The 20,919-nt window shown below is 49.5% G+C and overlaps 1 protein-coding gene across 3 annotated transcripts in view; it reads right to left on the bottom strand.

Moving 5' to 3' along the window:
• HRAS (HRas proto-oncogene, GTPase) overlaps positions 1-20,919 on the bottom strand; it is a 76,490-nt gene that overhangs the window by 8,202 nt on the left and 47,369 nt on the right. For 2 of the 3 annotated variants that reach the window (XM_050952973.1, XM_050952974.1), the window contains 2 exons: positions 9,794-9,947; positions 1,498-1,676 (listed from right to left, as the gene is read on the bottom strand). In XM_050952973.1, coding sequence (XP_050808930.1) covers positions 1,498-1,676; positions 9,794-9,904 — 290 coding nt within the window. In that variant the 5' untranslated portion in view covers positions 9,905-9,947. Of the gene's footprint in view, positions 1-1,497; positions 1,677-9,793; positions 9,948-16,747; positions 16,895-20,919 lie in introns of all 3 variants that reach the window. The other variant, XM_050952972.1, reaches the window with a different exon arrangement.

Genomic DNA, 20,919 nt, shown 5'->3' on the forward strand with positions numbered 1-20,919 from the left:
ATTGGCTGGTGTGGAACAGTAAAGGGTGTTACAAATAAGATCTGAACTGCACTGGCAGAGCTGTAGGCTGGGGCTCAAGATTGGGACAACGGGGGCTGCTGCAGATCAGGATTGAAGTACACTGGCAGAGCTGGGATTGCAGAGGGGCTGCAGGTCAGGATTGAGGTGCACTGGCAGAGCTGCTAAGGCCTTGCACAGTGTCAATCTACCCTTTACTTAGCTAAGCCCATAAGTAGCCATTAGCCCCCTGCAGCCCTTTGTGCATGTGCGTCAGCCACTGTCTGAACAGTTCCACTCTATCGGCTTGGCTTTCAGACTCCAGCTCCTGCAGCCTCTCCAGGTCATCCAGCATGAATGACTGCTGGGCACCAGCCTGCAGAGCAAACCTCCTTCTAGCAGTCAAAGATGCTACTGTTCTAGGCATTCAGGGCTGCAGCATGGTCACTCAGCACTTCCTTCTAGGAGGGCCTGATCCTTGGGAGCCCAAGAAGCCACGAACCTTTTCACTGCCTCAGATGTTTGCTGAACATGCTCCTTGCCTCACGCTCTGAAGCATCCCATTCCTTTGCCTGCCGGCCTGTGAAACATGCTTACAAAGATTCCCTCCCACAATTCCTACTGCAAACAGACTACTTGCTGGCTGCATCCACAAAGCCCCTCCTGCCCCTGAATCAAGTCCTGGGGAGAAGATGTAAGGCAGCTGGGTTATGGTGAGACGCCAGGGCCACACCACAAAGTCACACTCTCCCCAGACTGGGCCAGCCGCTTGCTCCTTGGGTGGCAACCAGAGAGCGGCCATCGCCTTGGGTACATTAGTCCCTCCCACCACCAAACTGTGTGTGGTGTCTGGGTATAAAAACAGGAGAGGCAGCCTGGTGCAGTGGATAGGGCACTAGTCTGGGAGCCAGGAGACCTACGTTCTATTCCCAGCTCTGCCACTGATCTTCTGGGGGACCGCAGGCAACTCACCTCACCCCCCTTTATCTGTCTTGTTTGTTCACATTATATACTCTTCAGGGCCTCTCCCTAGCTGTGTGCTCTGCAATTCGAGCAAGTGGCTGAAGCTGTCCTGCCTATCAGGCACGCTGCCTCTCCTTACTCTAGCCTGTTCTCCCCTCCTCTGTCAGCTTTCCTGCACAGCAGGAGCTGCTGAGATCAGTTTCACTTGCAGTGCAATGCCATTAATTAGAGATGGAAGGGATCAGCTCTCTCTTTAGTCATCGTAAACACTTAAACGTTACATTACCAAGTCCCCCAAGGCCACCAGCAATCCCCCGTGGATGGATTTTCTCAGAGCCACTGACATTAGCCGCCTGCTCCTTCCCTTCCCTGGGGAATGGCAGCTTGGGGTAATTGTCTTTGCTGGCAGCCAGCGCTCCCACAGCAGACACGCCTGGTCTTGGCAGGTGGCACAGAACACCAGCCAGGCCTGCCCTTTAAAATGGGAGAGCCCAGCAGCCCTGGCCATAAGGGAAGAGTTCTGCAGGGGATACTGACCGGTACTGGTGAATATCTTCAAAGGATTTCGTATTGTTAATGGCGAAGACGCACAGGAAGCCCTCTCCCGTCCGCATGTATTGGTCTCGCATGGCGCTGTACTCCTCTTGACCCGCCGTGTCCAAGATGTCTAACAGACAGGTCTCTCCGTCAATGACTACCTGCTTTCTGTAGGAATCCTGTAGGACCAAGAGAAAGGGACAGTTAACACGGGTGCGTGTGTGTTTTCCGCTGCTTGCGCCTTGGGTTCCAATCCTGACATACTGCAGCTAACAAACAGAAGGGAGTTTCGTCTCACTCTAGACGCCCGCAGTGGATGTTTGCACACACCCCACCCATCCCCACCCCATTTGCCATGATTAGGAGCCTCAATTCGGCAGGGACTGGAATGGCAGGGAGAGATACGTTGGCCGGGGTATGTAGGAACCTAGGACCAGAGTAGCAGGGGGTGCTGCAGGTCAGGACTGTGGTGCACTGGCAGCACGTCTCTGAGCCCAGGACTGGAATAGAAGAGGGTACTGCCAGTCAGGACGACGACACACTGGCTACGCTGTGCAGAGGGGACTTACACAATCTCTGCCTGCGTTACGCCTGGCTCTAGCTAGCCTTAAATACTGACTCAATCCCTTTAAAAAATGGAAGTGGGGGGTGGGGTGATGGGAGGGGGAGCTGCAGAACAGATTTCCCCTCTGCTGCCAAAGCAGCAGCTAACACACCTCTGTTCCGACTATTTCCGACACTGTCTCCCAGCAGACAAGGTGCGCCTTTCACACTAGTGCCACCCAGCCCCAGACAGCTATTTTTCTAACTTTATTTAGTAAAGACTAAACCCTCCTCGTGCCTCCTTTTCTGATGCAGCTTTTCTTAGGGAGCTGCAAGACACAGTGGTGGTTCAGTCACCTCCTACAGCCAGGCCTAGGGACATGCAAACAAGTAAACAGAGTGTGGGCAAGTAGGGGCTGGAGTTCATGTGAGCAACTGACACCTCCAACCACTTCCACTCATAATGCCCTAGTGCAGCTTGTAGCTAATCAGTCCTGGAAATTGAAGACAGAGAAGACCTGCTAAATCATCCAGTCCAGCCTTTGCCAACATAGTACTTCTCCCTATGGGAGATGTTCTACCACATCTCATCCATTCTAGCCTTGACTGGCCCAGCTGCCAGACCTCCCAGCAATTCCCCTGGGAATTCCCGAGCCTAGGACATCTCACTTGCAAAGATTTTCCTCGTACTCCCTTCTAGAAATCCAGCCCACTGCTGCCAGCCATTAGCCAGCTCAGAGCTGCCAAGATTTCCAGACGTCACTAATGATTTTAGGTGCTATAAGACACTCGACTATCTGCAAATCCGGCACATAAAAAAAAAGCACCTAAAGTTGGGCATCCAAGATCACTAATGTCTCTCCCTTTTGCCTGAATGTTGGTTGGTTGGTAGCAAACACTATAGTTAAGGTTGCCAACTGGTTTCAATTATAACCCCTTGTTTTCACTCAGACTTCTCAAAAAATTCCCTTGGGCAGCGGGCACTTCCCACAATGTCCAAAGTTAGAGTTTGGACAACTGAAAGAAAATCCATTCAGTTATGCAAAAGCCCCAAATACTTCCCCCCCCATAGAACTGATTGCTGCTACCCATTTTTCACATGGAGAAGACAAAAATGGCTGAACCTTGAAATCTGATGAGTCATGTCAATGGGCTCATTCTGGAATGTTCCAGTTTAGAAAGTGTGTTTGGGTGTGAAAAAGTTACAAGCAATTAAAAAAAGGCACTTATGAAGATTTGCAGTGGGAATCTGTTAAGAGTTTTAAAAGCAGGGCCTCATAAAGCCCTGCCCCTTAGGCGACAACATCACACTTCCTCCCTGCCTAGTCTGACCACCGGGGATGCTACAGGGACAGTCTGCATGGAAAGAGGATGTCATGTTTCATGCAAACCACAGAAACAGCTTAGTCTTCTTCTTCCCACCTGTTCAACCTCAAAAGCATAAAGCACACAACCAAATGCCTTCATAGCAAGAAAAGGGGTGGGAGGGAAATCACAGGTGTTGGGGGAAAAAAATCATCCCAGATCCTACAATTTAAGAATCGTTCTGCAGCTCTGGCTGTGTTCTGTGATATTTTGTAAATTCTAAGCCTTCATTTTAAAACCAAATTTCAGTGTTTAGCTCTTTCAGTTGCTAAGGTTCAGCCACCATAATGTAAACAGATGGGTTATAACCCCTTCACAAGAAAAACTGGACTCTGGCCAAAGAGCAGCAGAAGCAGAGGTCAGTGACATGATCGAAGGCTGTAGACTGAGGTAATGAAGTCAACATTCCCTTTGTTCATGGCTAGGAGATCAACCACCAAGCACACCTTATAAACACTCCATACTCTACAGTGAGGCCTGAAACCAGATCCACAGGGATCCAAGAAGTCAAAAGAATCCAGAGCTGTGACCGTTTCAATATTCCTTCCCAAAAAGGGAAGGCTAGAGACAGAGCAGTAGCAGAAGAGATCAACAATGTTGAGCGACTGCTTGGCAAGATACCAGCCACTGTAAAGGTGATTGACATCCTGCCCTCTAAGGAGGCATTCACATTCCCCATCAATAACGTACCTGAAGCCTGCCTGATGCCTTTCACTAGCCAAGAGAAGCACGGGTCTGGTCTCTGAGATCACAGCTCACTGCTCCACTGGCCCCGGGCATATAAACAGGTGGAACTCCACCAGCAAACACAGCTCGCTTGTCCATGGAAATGGCTTAACCAACTCCTATCAAAGCTGGTCTTATCCAGGAAAGAGATAAGGAATCTGCGGTCAGAAATGCTCGGATCTGTCTCTGAGTGGAAAGAATCCAGATTCAGCAAGGCGTTCACCACGCAGACAAAACAGTCCTACGTGCCTAGATTGGGGGGGGGAGGGGAATCCAATGATGGATGAGAAGAAACCCTTTTCCCCTTAGCCTACAGCAATATAACTGGTTGGATGTGGGATATGCTTTCCCTAGCCACTTTAATCTCCTCCTGTGTACTAAGGTGTCCCATGAAGGTGATGCAGCCAGGGGCCAGCGTGTCGGCATTCAACGATCACTAGCTCTTCCACAATTAAACAACATCTTCACAACCATTCCAAACCTCCTCTTGGTGCTGGCAGCAAGGAAGGAAGCCTTCAGAGATCAGTCTGTGTATGTCAGGTTACTACTATCCAGATCCTTCATTAACTGACAAGACAGTATCCACATTCCGTTCACTACCCAGGGAAGGATGGCTGAAGGGAACCAAAAACTCCAAGTGAAACTCCAGCTAAACTTCTGAGTTTGGCCTGAGGTTGCAGTGAACCCAGGGTCACCTGGAAAGGTTCCTAACTCTCAACAAAGCTGGGGCTCAGTTTCAAATTCATAACAGAACCAGAACCAGGTGAGTTCCTTGAGGTTTTGTTGAGAATGTTTTGCATTTTTTCAGGTCTGACAGGGTAAGATGGGATCTAAGGTTCCCAGGAGATATTACCAGGAAATCATTTCAAGGGAAGAATTTACTGGTTTTCTGCCCAGCTTGAACCAAAAATGCCATGGAGTTTTCTTTCATTGTTCATGTTACTTTCTGCTTCATCCCCTCCCTAAACCAGGCACCATCATTTGTGCCCCTCCTTTTGCCGGCTGCCAAGTCATGAAGACGCTGTCGTAACAGGGGCTGGCATTATACTTGGCAGCACCTCCAAGGCATGCGCGCACGTATCAGACCACTGGAGCCAGGATCCCGGCCACCTGCAGTTTCCACCATGTCAAAACTTGCCAGTTCTAAGAGTCCCTTAAACCTGACAACACTCCCTACATACACTCCATATACTACAGAAAGGGGCTCATCTCAGGCTGAGCTGAGCTCATCGGAGGAACAGTGACTGAGACCCTCCTCCCACTTCATATGCGCTGAGCTCAACAAGACAGAACAGACTGCTATACCCATTGTTACAGAGACAGCAGCTTAGCTGCTTGTCATATCCCAGAGGCACACTGACAGTGGCCCAGGCAGCTCAGACAACTGAGTTTCCCGAAGCCACAGCCAGAAAGGCTAAGCAAGAGACCCAGTGGGAGAGCTCGAAGGGTCGGACTGAGACATGTAGGACCTGTTCCAAGGCACTGGGAGACTCTGGCTTGCATGCTTTCCAAACATCTCTCGTCCAGTACAACTCCTCTTAGGCACAGAAAGAATGCAACCCCCAGAAAAGGGCATCATCCCCAGACATGCCAGGCAGGGTTTCCTTGAGGCTCACGGTTCTCCTCTAGCACAATTTCACAGCAATTCAGCTCGGCACCAAATCTGCAGGCAGGGGATTTGCTGTATCTGCCTGAGCCTGGCTCAGCAAGTTTCATTTATAACAGGAGATTTATGGCGGAGAGGAAGCTTGAAGGCTAATTTTGATGCACAAGAATGGAGCTGAGGACTCCTCAGCGAGGGAGCTGCTGTTATTGCAGTAGTCCAACCCAGGGCCTAGATACAGGATGAATGCAAAGTGCAGCAAGAAGAATTCTCCATATTCACTGGGGGACATTAAGTGTGTTCATTCCAGTTATCAATAATGAAGCCAGCTACCTAATCCCTGAACTATGCCCCTTAGACCACAGGACCATCCTGTCCAGTATCCTGCCTCCAATTGTTGCTTCTACCCAGTTCTTCAGAGGCAGGTTGATAAAACTCCCATAATGCCCCAGCTGAGGGTGTTACAGTGTATTTTTAGGAAGATGCAGTTGCGACTGAAAGGAGATTCCTTCCTGACATCCACAGGCACAGCATACTAGTTTAACTCCACAGGGGACCGGGGAGCAGCAGGCAAATATAGTTAAGTGAAAGGAGGAAAACTATTTTATCAGAGCAGTGAAACCCTCAGTGATTTGAGGTTCCTATGAGAGTATGAAGTGGCAGAGGGCATGGTGCAGGGGGAACTTTAGATACCTAAGGGAAGGGACTGCCTGGCCAGCACATAGCAGATGAGGAGAAAGTAAGTGTTTCAGAGGCACAGGAGGTGCAGGCGTGCGCTAGAGAGGGGATGGTAGCAGCATGCTGGCGGCAGGGGACAGTGCTCAGGGTTTACATTCCCAGCACTGTGTTTCCATGGAGCAAATCTCTGCAGCACATGCGAACAGTAAAGCAGGCACACCAGAGTCCAGCCTGTGAGGCTGGAGGGGACAACAGAGGTTGAAAAGGTCAGGGCACTCTCCCCTCCTGTCCATTATCCAGTGAGGGGAGGGGCCGTTTCCACCTCTCTCAGTCCAAGGCAAGAGCAGGGCTCTGCTCCTCAGAGTGCTGTGGAAACCTCTGCTTCCCAGCACAGACATCTCCTGTCATGTTGGCCTGTCACGGCGCTTTCCTGCAAAACGACCTAGAGTAGATTTCTAAGAAAGCGTGGGAGCTTCTGCAGCAACAACTCAGAAGAGGGGCTCAGGCAGAAAAGCCTAAGGGTACATCTACACTGCCATTAAAAACCGTGGCTGGCCCATAGCAGGTGATTTAGCTTGGGCTGAGGGGCTGCTTAACCGCAGTGCAGATGTTCAGGCTCAGACTAGAGCCCAGGCCCTAGGACTCTGCGAGATGGACTCTAACTTCAGTTTGCCGCACACAGTCATTCTAGATCAGGGGTGGGCAAACATTTTGGCCTGAGGGCCGCATCAGGGTTTGTAAATTGTATGGAGGGCTGGTTAGGGGAGGGGGTCGTGGCCCGGCCCCCACCTCCTATCTGCCCCTCCCCCTGGACTCCTGCCCCATCCAACCCCCCCATTCCCTGACAGCCCCTCCAGGACCCCTGCCCCATCCACACACACCTCTGCTCCCTGTCCCGACTGCCCCCTGCCACCCCATCCAACCCCCCCTCCTTCCTGACTGCCCCCCTGGGATCCCTGCTCCCCTGCCCCCAATCAACCCCCATCCCATCCCCCTCAACCACCCCGACCCCTATCCACACCCCCACTTCCTGACCACCACCCCGAAACTCCCTTGCCCTCTATCCAAACCCCCCTGCTCCCTGCCCCCTTACCCTACTGCCTGGAGCACCAGTGGCTGGCGGCACTACAGCCGCACCGCCCGGCTGCAGCTGGGCCACGCTGCCACCGCCACCACACAGCACAGAGACTGGGTGAGGCCGGGCTCTGCAGCTGCGCTGCCCCAGGAGCTCACAGCCCCACTGCCCAGAGCATTGCGCTAGAGCGAGCGAACTGAGGCTGTGGGGGTTGGAGGGACAGCAGAAGAGGTGCCAGGGGCTAGCCTCCCAGGCCAGGAGTTCGGGGGACGGTCCCAATGGTCCCGTGGGCTGTAGTTTGCCCACCTCTGTTTTAGATTCTGCCCACATGGTGGCTGAAGCCATAGGAGGAGGGAAGGCTTTGTGGTTAAGCTGTAGGCCTGGGACTCAAGAGATCTGGCGTCAATCCCCGGTTCTGCCACAGACTCCCTGTGTGACCTTGGACAAGTCACTTAATCTCTCTCGGCCTCATCTCCCAGTTTGTCTATATAGGTTGCAAGCTCTTTAAGGCAACTGCTGTGTATATACAGTGCCTGACACAGCAGGGCTCTGACCCCAAGTGGGGCCTTCAAGGCAACATATAACAGTGATACTAGCAAAAAGCCATGTTTAGACATCAGTACAAACTCCTCAAACAGTGAGGACAGGGAGTTCTTGTCTGAGAAACACAATACATTTCTGGGCTATGAATTCCTAGGGCTAATTGCTAATACCCTTTCAGACACATGGCGGACAGGCGCAGCATCCACCAGCATTTCAAGCACAAGGTTGCACAGACCTACTCTCGGCAAGGTTAGGTAACAGAGTGGTTAAAACGCTGCTGCCACCAGCACTGTGTCTACATTAGTGCTCTCGCCATTGAGGCCCCTGGTGAGCTGGACTGGTGACAATGGCAAGGGCAGGGGGCTGAATTTTAAAGAAAGCAGAGTAGCTCCTTATTATTTGAAGGGAAGCAAAGCAGTTCTGTTCAGCAGATTATGCCACATCCCTCACCACAATCTGAGCACTTTAGAAGGGTTAATCCTTTCTTTTGACAATACAGTAACAACACTCATATAGCACTTTGCATCAGCAGATCTCACAGTGCTTCACAGTCAGTATCATTGTTCCCATTTTACAGAAGGGGAAACTAAGTCTCTTTACCCCTCTATGCCTTTTTTGGTCATCCCGCAGGCCAATGGCAGAATTGGGAACAGTCCCAGTTCAGTACTCCGTCCACTGCCTCCCAAAGGAAACAGAGTCAGTCACCATCCAGAGTAAAGACAGACACAAATAGACATTAAAGACCTTATGCAAACTTCCTTCTGCCCGCAAGTCTTCAATTGCACCTCAAGTCCTGATCTGAAGCAGCTCATACAAACCCAACCCCTTAGGCCCCCCGCAGAAGTTCCATCAAACACACCTCAATCCTAGCCCCCAACTCCCTCCGCTATTCAGCCCATCCAACACCCTGACCTGCAGCACCTACCGCTATTCCAACCCAGGGCCTCTCCTCAGCAGATACAGTCAGCTGCCCCAAGTCAGGTCACTGCAATCCACTGACTCACTTATGGGTTCCATGGCAACATGTAGTAGCTTTGTGAAGTGGAGGAACATCCCCCGGAGACTTAGGCTGAGACCAAACTCAAGGCATTTTAATTTGGGACAGAATCGACATTTGAACCCAGCTCCCCAAGGATGGAAGGTCAGAGAATTAGCTGCCCAGCCCCAGAAAAGGGAGCTCTTGATTTTAAGGGAGCGCCAGCCACCTAAGGAAGCTGATCCTTCCACCAGCTGCAGAAGCCTGGGATGGATACAAGATCCTGTATTTTCACTCTCTCTCATTCACTCTCACTCCTCCAACTGGTAGTTTTCCCACCAGATCTGGCCTGTGTTTCTCCTCTGCCGTTACCTATTCGAGCTCAACTGTGCTTTCAAGAAGAGAATGTGTGTACTGGAAGCACAAGCAATCAAACGTTAGAAAAGCTGAACCTCACCTCCTATGGCTGAAGCGTGAGTTCTCAACGGGGAAGTTGCAGGGAGGCACAGGTTGCAAATGCCCTTTCCCATCTTTCTACTGGGAGAGGTGTCCCACCTAGCTGGGAAGGCCTGGTAAAGGAAAGGTCAGAACTACAGGGCTAGAGCCAACACTGGAGTTGTAATTCAGGTCTTAGGCTTGGCTTCTCAGATTTGATCTCTCCATGTTTTAACTCTGAATTCTCTGGTTAAAACAAACAGCCCCTGGAATCCACCACAAAGTTAAAAAGTTGAAGATCATATAAAAAACTCAGACTCACTCCCCATCTCAGAGTCTGCAGGCTGCTCACCTCTATCGTGGGGTCATATTCATCAACAAAATGGTTTTGAATAAGCTGTATTGTCAAAGCGCTCTTCCCAACGCCACCTGCTCCAACCACCACCAGCTTATACTCGGTCATCTTCCCGCTGACCCCAGCTCAGGGTCTCCAGCAGCACCAACACCTGCAAGGACAGAGATACAGACACCATCAGCATTAGGTCAGTGCTTCTCTCTTGCCACCTAGCTTTGCCACTGCTGCACCAGAGCCAGGCAGGAGAAAGCCAGCAGTGGCTATGCACAGCGACACAGCAAGAGGCACTGGTACAAAGTGGGGGCAGCTGCGGTTAGAAGGGAGTGAAACGATAACCCCATTGCATGAGTATCTGGGGTCTCCCATTCCCACAAAACCCAGCCAGCTACTACTGATTTTTATTATTTGTATTCTAGTAGGAACTATGTGCCCCCACAGAAACTGGGGCTGTACAAATGGAGTCAGAGAATCTGAGAATTTGGCAAGACAGACAAAGCGTGTGAGGGAAACACAGGCACGGAGGAGCAAGGTGCCTGGCCCAAGGTCACACAGCAGGTGAGTGACAGAGCTGGGAACACAACCCAAATCTTCTGGCTCCTGTCCAGACCCTTAAAAGCCCAGGCTGCCTCCCATTCTAGAGTGTTTTAAAAAGGCTTTCCAATGCATGGACACTATGCTTAGGCAGGCAGGTGAATGTATGATGCCGTTGTCCAACCCATTCTCCTCTGAAAATGAGTTTCAGATGATGATGATGATGACGATGACGACGACGACGGATGACGACAGTAGCAGCAACAGCAATGTGACCTTCCTTTGGAAGAAATCCAATCACTGGGGGACCCAGGGCTACATCGTTCTCTGGTGTAACCTGGCTCAAGTCAATGGAATTACAGCAGGGACAAATTCTACCCATAGACTGCACTACCCTCTCTTTCCCCCCCACACATGCAAATCATCCCGCCCTCCAAATATTCACTTGCGAGACAATCAAATTAGGAAGGAAAAACCTAAGGACCTATATAACCTCTTTTATGCTTTCCTATGCCACTAAATTCCCTGGAAATGTATCCATATGTGACACAGTGAACTGTCACATGGGAAGGAAAAAAAACCCGCCCAAGTAGCTGACTCCAATCAACCACTCCTCTCAGAGGCTGCTGGGAATAGGTGGGGACATGGAGTTTATATAAGCCAGACCCAATTGATGGCAGAGAGAGGGTAACACCCAAGATAACTGGAGGCTGAAGGAGCACCAAGGGAAAAAATGGCTCCAGAGAGGGGCTGGAAAAGAGGCACACACATTGGGAACGAGGTATAGAGTTTGGGGAGAGTTGGGCACAGGCTTGGAAACATGTCCCTAGGAAACTCCGAACTTACCTGAGATGTAAGAGAACATACGGGGAAGTGGAACTAAAGACTGGGTGTAGATGATAACCCAAATACAGATACACCTCTTTGCTAAGTACCACTGCAGCCCCTCTGGCCTCTTTTTCTCCCCCCAGCATGTCTGTGGTGGTCAGGTCATCCCAGCCTACCTGGCCATGGCTGAGTACCTTTGGGGGCTGTGGGATCTGGGGCTTTGTTGGAGGGCCAGTTCACCCTCGTGACTGTCTGCCAAACTCCCTGGGGTGGGTTATACTCCACTGGTTCACACTATCTGAGTTCATATCTTTTTCCTTCTGTCACACAGTGCTCTGCCTTTGGAGGTTGACTGGTTTTATTCTGCGTTTATGGTCAGATTGCTATTTGAATGGAAATTCATTCAAATTTAAATCTGAATTCATCTTGCTTAAAAGTATGTGAATGTTGCCTAAAACTGGAGGGGGGGCAGGAGGGGAGAAGTCATCTAAAATAGAGAACTTTGGTGGTAAGACCTATTATCTGGCATCCATCATCAGTAACAGAAGTCACTTCAAATAATCAGAAAAAAATCAATCTGAATTAAAACCCATTCACAAATTCTATCCTAAACTGAACACTGTGCACTTCTACAGCATGCGCCATCCGATGCTCTCAATGCGACTGCATACATTCACAGGTTGAGCGGTTAGGTAAGGAAGTCATCGTTTTACAGATGGGGAAGCTGAGGAATAGATTAAAGACAAAACTGGCACCTAACTTGCCCAATTTAAAGGGACCTGATTCTCAGATAGTGCTGAGTACCCGCCCTATGAAAATCAGGCCCTTTTAGAGAGGTCTCAAGTTGGGTGCCCAAAATCACTAGTCAAGTTTGAAAATCTTGGCCTAAAAGTCTGATTTTAACCAAATCAATGTTGTTAATATTAACAGCACAGCTGGGAGTAGAACTCAGGAGTTCTGACTTCCAGCCCCTGCCCTAATCACTAGGCAGCACTAACCTTTTTTTTTTTTTTAAGCAAGCTTTTTGGCTATATGCCACCATCTTCAGAATTGAGTTAAACAAATTAGAATCATAAAATATCAGGGTTGGAAGGGACCTCAAGAGGTCATCTAGTCCAACCCCCTGTCCAAAGCAGGACCAATTCCCAACTAAGTCATCCCAGCCAGGGCTTTGTAAAGCCTGACCTTAAAAACCTCTAAGGAAGGAGATTCCACCACCTCCCTAGGTAACTCATTCCAGTGCTTCACCACCCTCCTAGTGAAGAAGTTTTTTCTAATATCCAACCTAAACCTCCCCCACTGCAACTTGAGACTATTACTCCTTGTTCTGTCATGTGGTACCAGCCCAAGATCGATAACTGTTCTGTCCATTCACAAACGTGGTAGTCAGGTTTCTCAAGGGCCTGCGGAGGTTACAGCCTTCTACAATGGGTTCACACATCAGAGGGCAAGGCATCTACCTTAGCTGCTAGCCCAGGGGTTCTCAAACTGGGGGTCGGGACCCCTCAGGGGGTCACATGGTTATTACATGGGAGGATTGCGAGCTGTCAGCCTCCACCCCAAAGCCCGCTTTGCCTTCAGCATTTATAATAGTGTTAAATACATAAAAGAGTGTTTTTAATATATACGGTGGGGTCAGACTCAGAGGCTTGGTATGTGAAAGGGGTCACCAATACAAAAGTCTGAGAACACCTGTGCTAGCCAGCTAAGCTAGTAAGCCCCTATTGCTATATTGGCTACTTGAAGCCTTGTTTGAGAAGCAACAGCAAGGAAGCAGGGCCCAACTCCACGGCCCCACCCCCACCCCATCTCCTCTGTGCTCCTGAGCTGGGGACGATGCTTCAAAAAGGCTCATTAATTTTCCCAAGGAATTGAGCGAACATCATGCATTCATCTCCTTAGTTGCAGCTAGTCTGACTTATTAGCAATGTGAAAGGTGCTGGCAAAGAGCACTTGTGATCAGCATTGCTGGGAATGCAGAAACCTGCACTACCATTACCAGCAGTGGGCAGGGGAGTGCACCCTTCATTTACACACACACACACACACACACACACACACACACACACTTTATTTTTGTCCCAATTCCACTGTGAAAGAGGAACTCTGACTCAGCACATACAAGAGGAAGATTACAAAACCCTGACCGTTTAAATGGCAATCCACCCCCATCAGACTACGGCTACCACCTGCTAGATGTCAGCCAAGGATCAGGGATCAGCGAGCCGTAACGCCAGCCAATCCTCAAGCCCGTCTCCCCCCGGCTCACCGTCTCTCTCTTTGGAACAGTGAGGCACTCGCTGGCTTCCACACAAACGGAACCAGACACTCAAGCTTCCTTGTTTGTTTTTAAAGCTCTGCCATCGAACCTAGTGCTCCGGGAGAGGAGCCAGGCAGCATGGACACTGCTACCAAGCAGGCCTTCCCCCTGCAATGCTAAACCTGGATGCCCCTCAATCTCAGGCTGGAACTCCCGAGATCCTGTGAGCAGTCAGGACAGTTGTGATCTACTGGGACGAGTCCCTGGATTTACAGATCCAGGCATTGGAGGCCACATGCTCGCTCAGGCCCTCGCCTCTGGTATTCACTTCTCATGCTGGCCCACAGCCAAAATCTGCTAAACTTCAAGGCTGCGTATTCGCTCAGGCTTTTGCTTGTGTGCGTGTGGTTGGGAGGGACAGCTAGGTTTTGTGCTAGGTGAGAGATCATTTATAGTTTGTCGTCATCAGTAACAGTTTGTACACTGTGTGTATGCGCACGCTTGGAGTCTGTTGGATGAGAGAGAGTTTTATACATTTAAAAGAAAGCCTCTTTCTAGACCTGCCACTCCCTCCACAGCCCCCCCGTGCCTGCCAGCCCTGAGCCACTGCACCGCCTGCCCCCCAGCCCTGCCCATGCCCTTCAGCCCTGAACTATTGCACTTCCTCCTCCCCCAACCCTATCCGGGCCCCTCAGAGCTGAGCCGTTGCACCACCTGCTCCTCCAGTTCTGCCTCTTCCATTGCTCTGCCCAGGCCCCTCAGCACTGCACACAGAACTGTGCCAGAAACAGTCACAGGAAACAGCAAAATGGCCTCCCACTGGGCAATGTGTTAGCACCAAACCTCTTATAGATACCAATGACCAGCCCATACAGAGCAATATGAGACATTTTATATACACCAGTGATCTATGCATCACATCACAGGAGAAGGACTTTGCCACTGTTGAGAACAGACTGACATGTGCATTGAGCAAGCTTTAAACCAGTGGTCTCCAACCTTTTTACACCCAAGATTACTTTTTAAATTTAAGGGCAACCCAGGATCTACCTTGCCCCTTCCCTGAGGTCCCTCCTCTTCCCCAAAGCCCCGACCCACTCACTCCATCCCCCACTCTCTCAGTCACTCCCTCTCCCCCACTCTCACTCACTTTCACCGGTCTGGGGTGGGGGTTGGGGTTAGGGAGAGGGTGTGGGCTCACAGGGGTTCACAGTGTGGGAAGGGGCTCTGGGTGAGCCTGGGGTTGAGGTGCAAGGGGAGCGTGAGGGGTGCAAGCTCTGGGAGGGAGTTTGGGTGCAGGAGGGAGCTCCAGCCTGGGGCAGACAGTTGGGGTGCAGGAGGGAGTGTGGGCTCTGGGAGGGAGTTTGGGTGCAGGAGGGGGCTCTGGGCTGGGGCAGGGGGTTGTGGTGCAGAACAGGGTACAAGGTGCTGGCTCTGTGAGGGGGGTCAGGGTTGGGGCACAGGAGAGGGTTCAGGGTGCTGGCTCCGTGAAGGGGCTCAGGGCTGGGGTGCAGCCTCCTGCTGGGCAGCACTTACCTGTGGCAGCCTGGTCAGCGGTGCAGCGTGGCTGCCACTAAGGCAGGCTTCCTGCCTACCCCAGCCCCACGCCACTCACAGAAGGGGCCAGCACGCTCCTGCGGCCCCTGAGCTAGTTTGCTAGTTCAACATTTAGCAGTAAGGCCTTCCCTGGGAAATATCCCACCCTCTGACTCCTCCACCTCAACCAAGCTTCACAATCATCATCGCTGTGTACCAATATTAAATTGTTTAAAACTTAGAGAGAGTGTGTGTGGACATACAATATCAAGCGACAAAGAGTCCTGTGGCACCTTATAGACTAACAGAAATATTGGAGCATGAGCTTCCGTGGGTGAATACCCACTTCGTCAGAAGCTTATACTCCAATACTTCTGTTAATCTATAAGGTGCCACAGGACTCTGTCACTTTTTACAGATCCAGATTAACACGGCTACCCCTCTGATACCTGACAGACAATACAGTCTTTTGTCTGGTGAAAAAAATTTCCCTGGAACCTAACCCCCGCTATTTACATTAATTCTTATGGGGAAATTGGAGTCACTTAACATTGTTTCGCTTAAAGAGTCACATTTTTCAGGAACATAACTACAACATTAAGTGAGGAATTACTGTATTAAATCAACATTCAGGAAGCCTCCTCTCCCGAAGTCATCCAACAGTCTTCATCCTAAAAGCACCTTCTTTGCAGGAAGTTGGGAGGAACACAGCAAAGGTGGTATGGGAAAATTGTGGGCAGAAGATGGTGATTCCATGGTCAAATCCTGTTCTCTGTTGCAATCCAGATTCACACCAGTAACTCGACTGAAGCCAGAGCACCTATTCCAGACTGTGCTCTCACCATGTCAACGTGGCCCCACGTCAGTATGCAAAGGGAAGTCAAACAAATGACCGCGTGTCTCCTAGTCAGAGAACAGCCTATCACATATGCGATGGAGCAGGAGGACTGACACTTTGGGTTGGACATTTGCATGCTAATGAGCTATACATGCTGAAGGTTAGTGGCACAGGGAGTCAGTCTAGAATAGGTTCCCACTTTTGACATGATCCCTGCTGTGCGTGCAGAAAGGGTGGGGTAAAAAGTCTGAGGTGCACTGTGTAGATCATTTCCAATTTTGGGGAGATCTGCAATGGAAAAGAGCCATCTGCCACCACAGGCTTGGAAAATGCCTTCCCAGTGGCATCAGGAGGGGAGAAGTACTTACAAAAACACTGCAGGACCAAACAGGAGGCTGTCAAGATAGATTATTTCCAGGGGGATACGAACACTACTAACAGCCATAGGAATGGCACAAGAGGGGAGGAGAGATTTCCATGGTGCCAGCCACACGTATTACATATTGCTGGGCGGCAGGTGGCTACATACCAAATTCTAATATTAAAATTATGATCTAGCTCTTTTCAATAATCCGCCAGTAAAGAGGTGACTGGATTTTGAGGGCCCTCCCCCAGTATTAATCAGTTTGAATGTAAAATGTGCTCCAAGAGCTTATCTACACACAGAGTGGCATGTGCTTATCTAAAGGATTTATTTTAAACCAGTTTCGATAAACTAGTGAAAAAAGCTGTGTGGACACTCATTTCGGTTTAATCTAAGAGTTCAATCAGGAACAGGTTTAAGTAAAAATAAAATAAGCCATTCAAATTAAAAAACAAAAGTGTCCACACAGGGAGTTGAGTTGTTTGCAAACATATGTAGACATCTTCTAGATTACCCCTTCAGATCAACTGTGATCTTCCCTTATGTGGCATACCAATCATATGTATATGTACTGTTAGCAGTCTGAATAAATACCAGCACTGGTGTGCTCGGTGCCAACTTCTGTGTTCACCAGGTGCCAGCACCTCTGCTGCTCTCACTTGCAGGCTCCTTTTAGGCCCCTTCCAAATTCCAGAAACCAGTTGGACAGACACCTCTCCTTACTGGTCCATTAAAGACTACCTGCAACGCATATGTCAAACAGTGGGCTTTTGCCCTTCCTCCATCTTTATGGAGAAAGCCTGCAAAGTAATTTAAAAAACAAAACCATGATTTCTGCTTGCTTTTTTACTTTAAAAATATCAGGAGTGTTGAGACTGGTAGAATTGGAGGAACTTCTGGGCCTCTCAGAGGTAGTGTGTTGTGAGCTCTCTCACCTTAATTGACTCTTTAACAGAGACCTCTTTTCTCCAAATAGTTTATTCTACATTGGAGATAAAGGTGTTAAAAACCAAAGAATTTTTTAAACAGTGACTGACGGCTTGTTGACACTGGGAATTTGCCCCAATTCCAACCACAAGCACTCTGGCAGTCACCGACATAGGTGCAGTAGTGCAAACCCTAAGCTTTTCACAAGGAAAGCATGAGATGCAAATGGAGTCCGACACATGGGGTTTCCCCTAGCACACTACATCATTTTCAGGCCACTCATCACTGCAGTCAGAGCTAGAGCCTGATACAGACAGCATAAAAATCCCTTCTCTACGTCACCATGGAGTCTCCCAGGGTCCACACGACCTGGGTGTCTCAAGGAATGAAACAAGCAGGCTCCTTTTTAAACAAAACCTTTCAGAGGGCCTCAAAATCACCATAAGGAAAAAGATATAAGCCCAATTTATTTCCCCTCATCTTAGGTCATGTTTAGCAGGGTCACAAGAGGGGGTGCTGAGTGCTTCCTGATAGCCTACAACCCTCTGGGAGGGGAACTCTCGGGGGGGAGGTTTGGAGAGGAGTAAAGAGGAATAAAGTAGTTTCTCTATCATAGTACCCAAGTTGTTCTGTTCACAAAGCAGATGGGGGACTTTCCCATTAATTATTAAGCAGCAGAAGTCACTGTCCTGCAGCTGCCAGAGGTTACAGCAGGCCTATAGACCACAGCAGGCTGGGTTTTATGGGATGCTGCTGCAGTCACATTTCTTTTAGGGACGGCCAGTTTCCATTTAACCTCGCCTTGCCCTATGTCTAGTAAGCACACATACTGCTGCAGTGCTCATGCTGTATGTAACAGCGTATCTACTCATGGAGATTGCAGCTATACTGTGGGAAGGTTACAGACTGCTAGTTAGCTAGCCCCTTGGCACCCACCGAGACCCCAACACCAGATGAGGGCTGCCTGCAAAGAGGTGTCCTTCTGAAGGCGGCTTCTTGGTTGTCAAAAAAGGGGGCAGGGAAGGAAAGCAGTCACTTGCTCGAGTGGTAACAGTTACCATCAGTTCCTACCCTCGGTGCAGGACTTGCTGGATGGAAAATTCTAGGGCCTGTTCTGCAGGAGTTCAGATTAGATGGTCACAGGGTCCCTTCTGGCCTTAAAAAAATAACCTCTGGAAGAGAGGAGTTTGAGAGCTACAAACAAGGGTGACTTTAAAGCAAAGATAAATAGAAAAAAACACTAAAATCTCCACTTCTCTGTTCCATGCTGGATGCTGGGGAGCATGCATGGCAGAGTTAGAAAAGCCAGTGCCCAAGTGCTTGTAGTTCGAGTCACTCTAACTCTCTCTGCCCTCATCACCTAACTAACATCTTGCATGCAGATACCTCAGAACGATGCCAAATAATGTACATCAGAAGCCAAGCAAGATACTGAGTCAAAAGCCATTGGAGGTTATTGTTTGGGGAGAGAGGTGGAAAGAACGGATGGGATCAGCAATGCCAAGCAGACAGCCTTACCACGGATCTGGAGCTGCTGCTGGATTTCCTGACCTCGTGGATTTTCTCCCGTAGCATGAGGGCTGCTGGCTCCCATTCAAAGCTGTCTAGGAAAACCTAACTAAGCACTTCCGCCTGGCAGCAGCCGCTCCCAGTCCAGTAGCCCGCAGATCCTCCCCCGCCTCTGTGGGTTTCCCAGGCAGTAGGAGCAGCACGGCTTCAGGAAACAAGAAACATCTGCCAACCACGCACAGGGACCATAAGAATGGGGCTCTCTGCCCTAGGCCTCGGGTGGGGTTACCCAACCTGCACTCTTCTTCAAAATAAGAGGATTATGTTGGGGAAGGAGTGCAGAGATCTTGCCCCTTTAACCCTTCATCTGCCTACCACACAGGCAACCGTTCCAGTTTATCAGACCTTGGCTGTGCCCTCCACCCCTACTCAAATGCATGTATTCACTCCCCACACCTATAGGACTTGGCCTGCTCCAGACCAAGCTCCAATGTGGACTAGAAAATGCATAGCTGAACAGGGGGTGGGCAGCGACTACACACCAAAGCCCAGCCAAGGGGCTGATCATTAAGATAGGGAGGGGAGAGTGAAGAGACCGTAACAAACCCAGGCCAAACTACCAGTGGCTGGGAACCACTGAATCAGTACCCAGAGCATTGAGAAGACTCCAATGGGGAGATATCCAGCTAGCCCAGCCATCCCACACAGACTGGGTCAGCCAGAGCCACCACTTCACAAGGCCTCATTACAAGGCACAGTGCAAGTCACAGAGCATAAAACAATCAGGAGACCTGGGTACTATTTCCAGCTCTGCCACCAACCTGCTAGGTGACCCTGGGCAAGTCACTTTCCCCTTCCCTGTCCCTTTGTCTTGTCTGTTCAGACCTGAGCTCTCCAGGGACTGTCTCTGACTTACACATATGTACAGCACCTAGCACAGCGTAGGCCCCAATCTCAGTTGGGGCCTCTAGGCATGACAGCAATACTAAATACAATTTTTGTTTTGCTAGATTCTAAATATACTCAGGAGAGCACAGAATCATCGACCTGCAGGGCTGGAAGGGACTGGCGAGGCCATCTAGTCCAGTGCTGCTCAAGCTATTTGATGTGGGGGACCAGCAATTTTTTTTCCCCCCCAGTGTGCCAGGGAGCAGTGCCATATTATCCTATTTGACCTCTTTTGAGGAAACTCACCGTGGACTAGCAGCTGATGACTCATGGACCGAAGCACTGATCTAATCCATCCCTCTGTGCTGACGCAGGACCAAGTAAACCTAGACCATCCCTGACAGGTGGTTATCCAACCTGTTCTTATAAACCTCCAATGACAGGGATTCCGCAACCTCCTCTGGAAGACTATTCCAGAGCTTAACTACCCTGATAGTTAGAAAGTGTTTCCTAATATCTAACCTAAGTCTCTCTTGCTGCAGATTAAGCCCATTGCTTCTTGTCCTACCATCAGTGGAAATGGTGATCAATTGTTCTCCATCTTCTATTATGTTAAGGATGGTTATAAAGACGACTTACCAGGTCTTCCCCTCACTCTTCTTTTCTCAGGACAATACGTGCCCAGGTTGTTGGGTTTCTTTTAAACCTTTCCTCATAAGGTCAGCTTTTCTAAACCTTTAATCACTTTTGTTGGTCTCCTTTGGATTCTCTCCAATTTGTCGAACTTTTTCTCAAAATGTAGCGCCCATAACTGGACACTAGTCCAGCTGAATCACCAGTGCTGAGTAGAGTGGAACAATTACCTCCTGTGTCTTACATACAACACTCCTGTTAATACACCTCAGAATATTTGCCTTTTTCATGGATGCATCACATTGTTGACTCATTGTGTTTGTGATCCAGATCCTTCTTCAGCAGGACTACTGCCTAGCCATTTATTCCCCATTTTGTAGTTGTACATTTTTCCTTCCTAGGTGTGGTACTCTGCATTTTTTAATTTTGTCTTGTTGATTTCATACCAATTCTCCAATTTATCAAGCTTGTTTTGAATTCTAACCCCAGCCTCCAAAGTGCTAGCAACCCCTGCCAGCTTCATGTCATCTGCTCATTTTATAAGCACACTCTCCACTCCATTAGCCAAGGCATTAATGAAAATATCAACTAGTACCAGGTCCAGAACAGACCCCACTAGCTATGTCCTCCCTATCTGACAGAGGACAAAGACTACTTTTCTGAGTACAGCCTTTCAATCAGTTGGGCATTCATTCTAGATCAGGGGTCAGCAACCTTTCAGAAGTGGTGTGCCAAGTCTTCATTTATTCACTTTAATTTAAGGTTTCGTGTGCTGGTAGTACATTTTAATGTTTTTTAGAAGGTCTCTC

This window comes from Gopherus flavomarginatus, chromosome 5, assembly GCF_025201925.1.
Source record: "Gopherus flavomarginatus isolate rGopFla2 chromosome 5, rGopFla2.mat.asm, whole genome shotgun sequence".
Lineage (NCBI taxonomy): Eukaryota > Metazoa > Chordata > Testudines > Testudinidae > Gopherus > Gopherus flavomarginatus.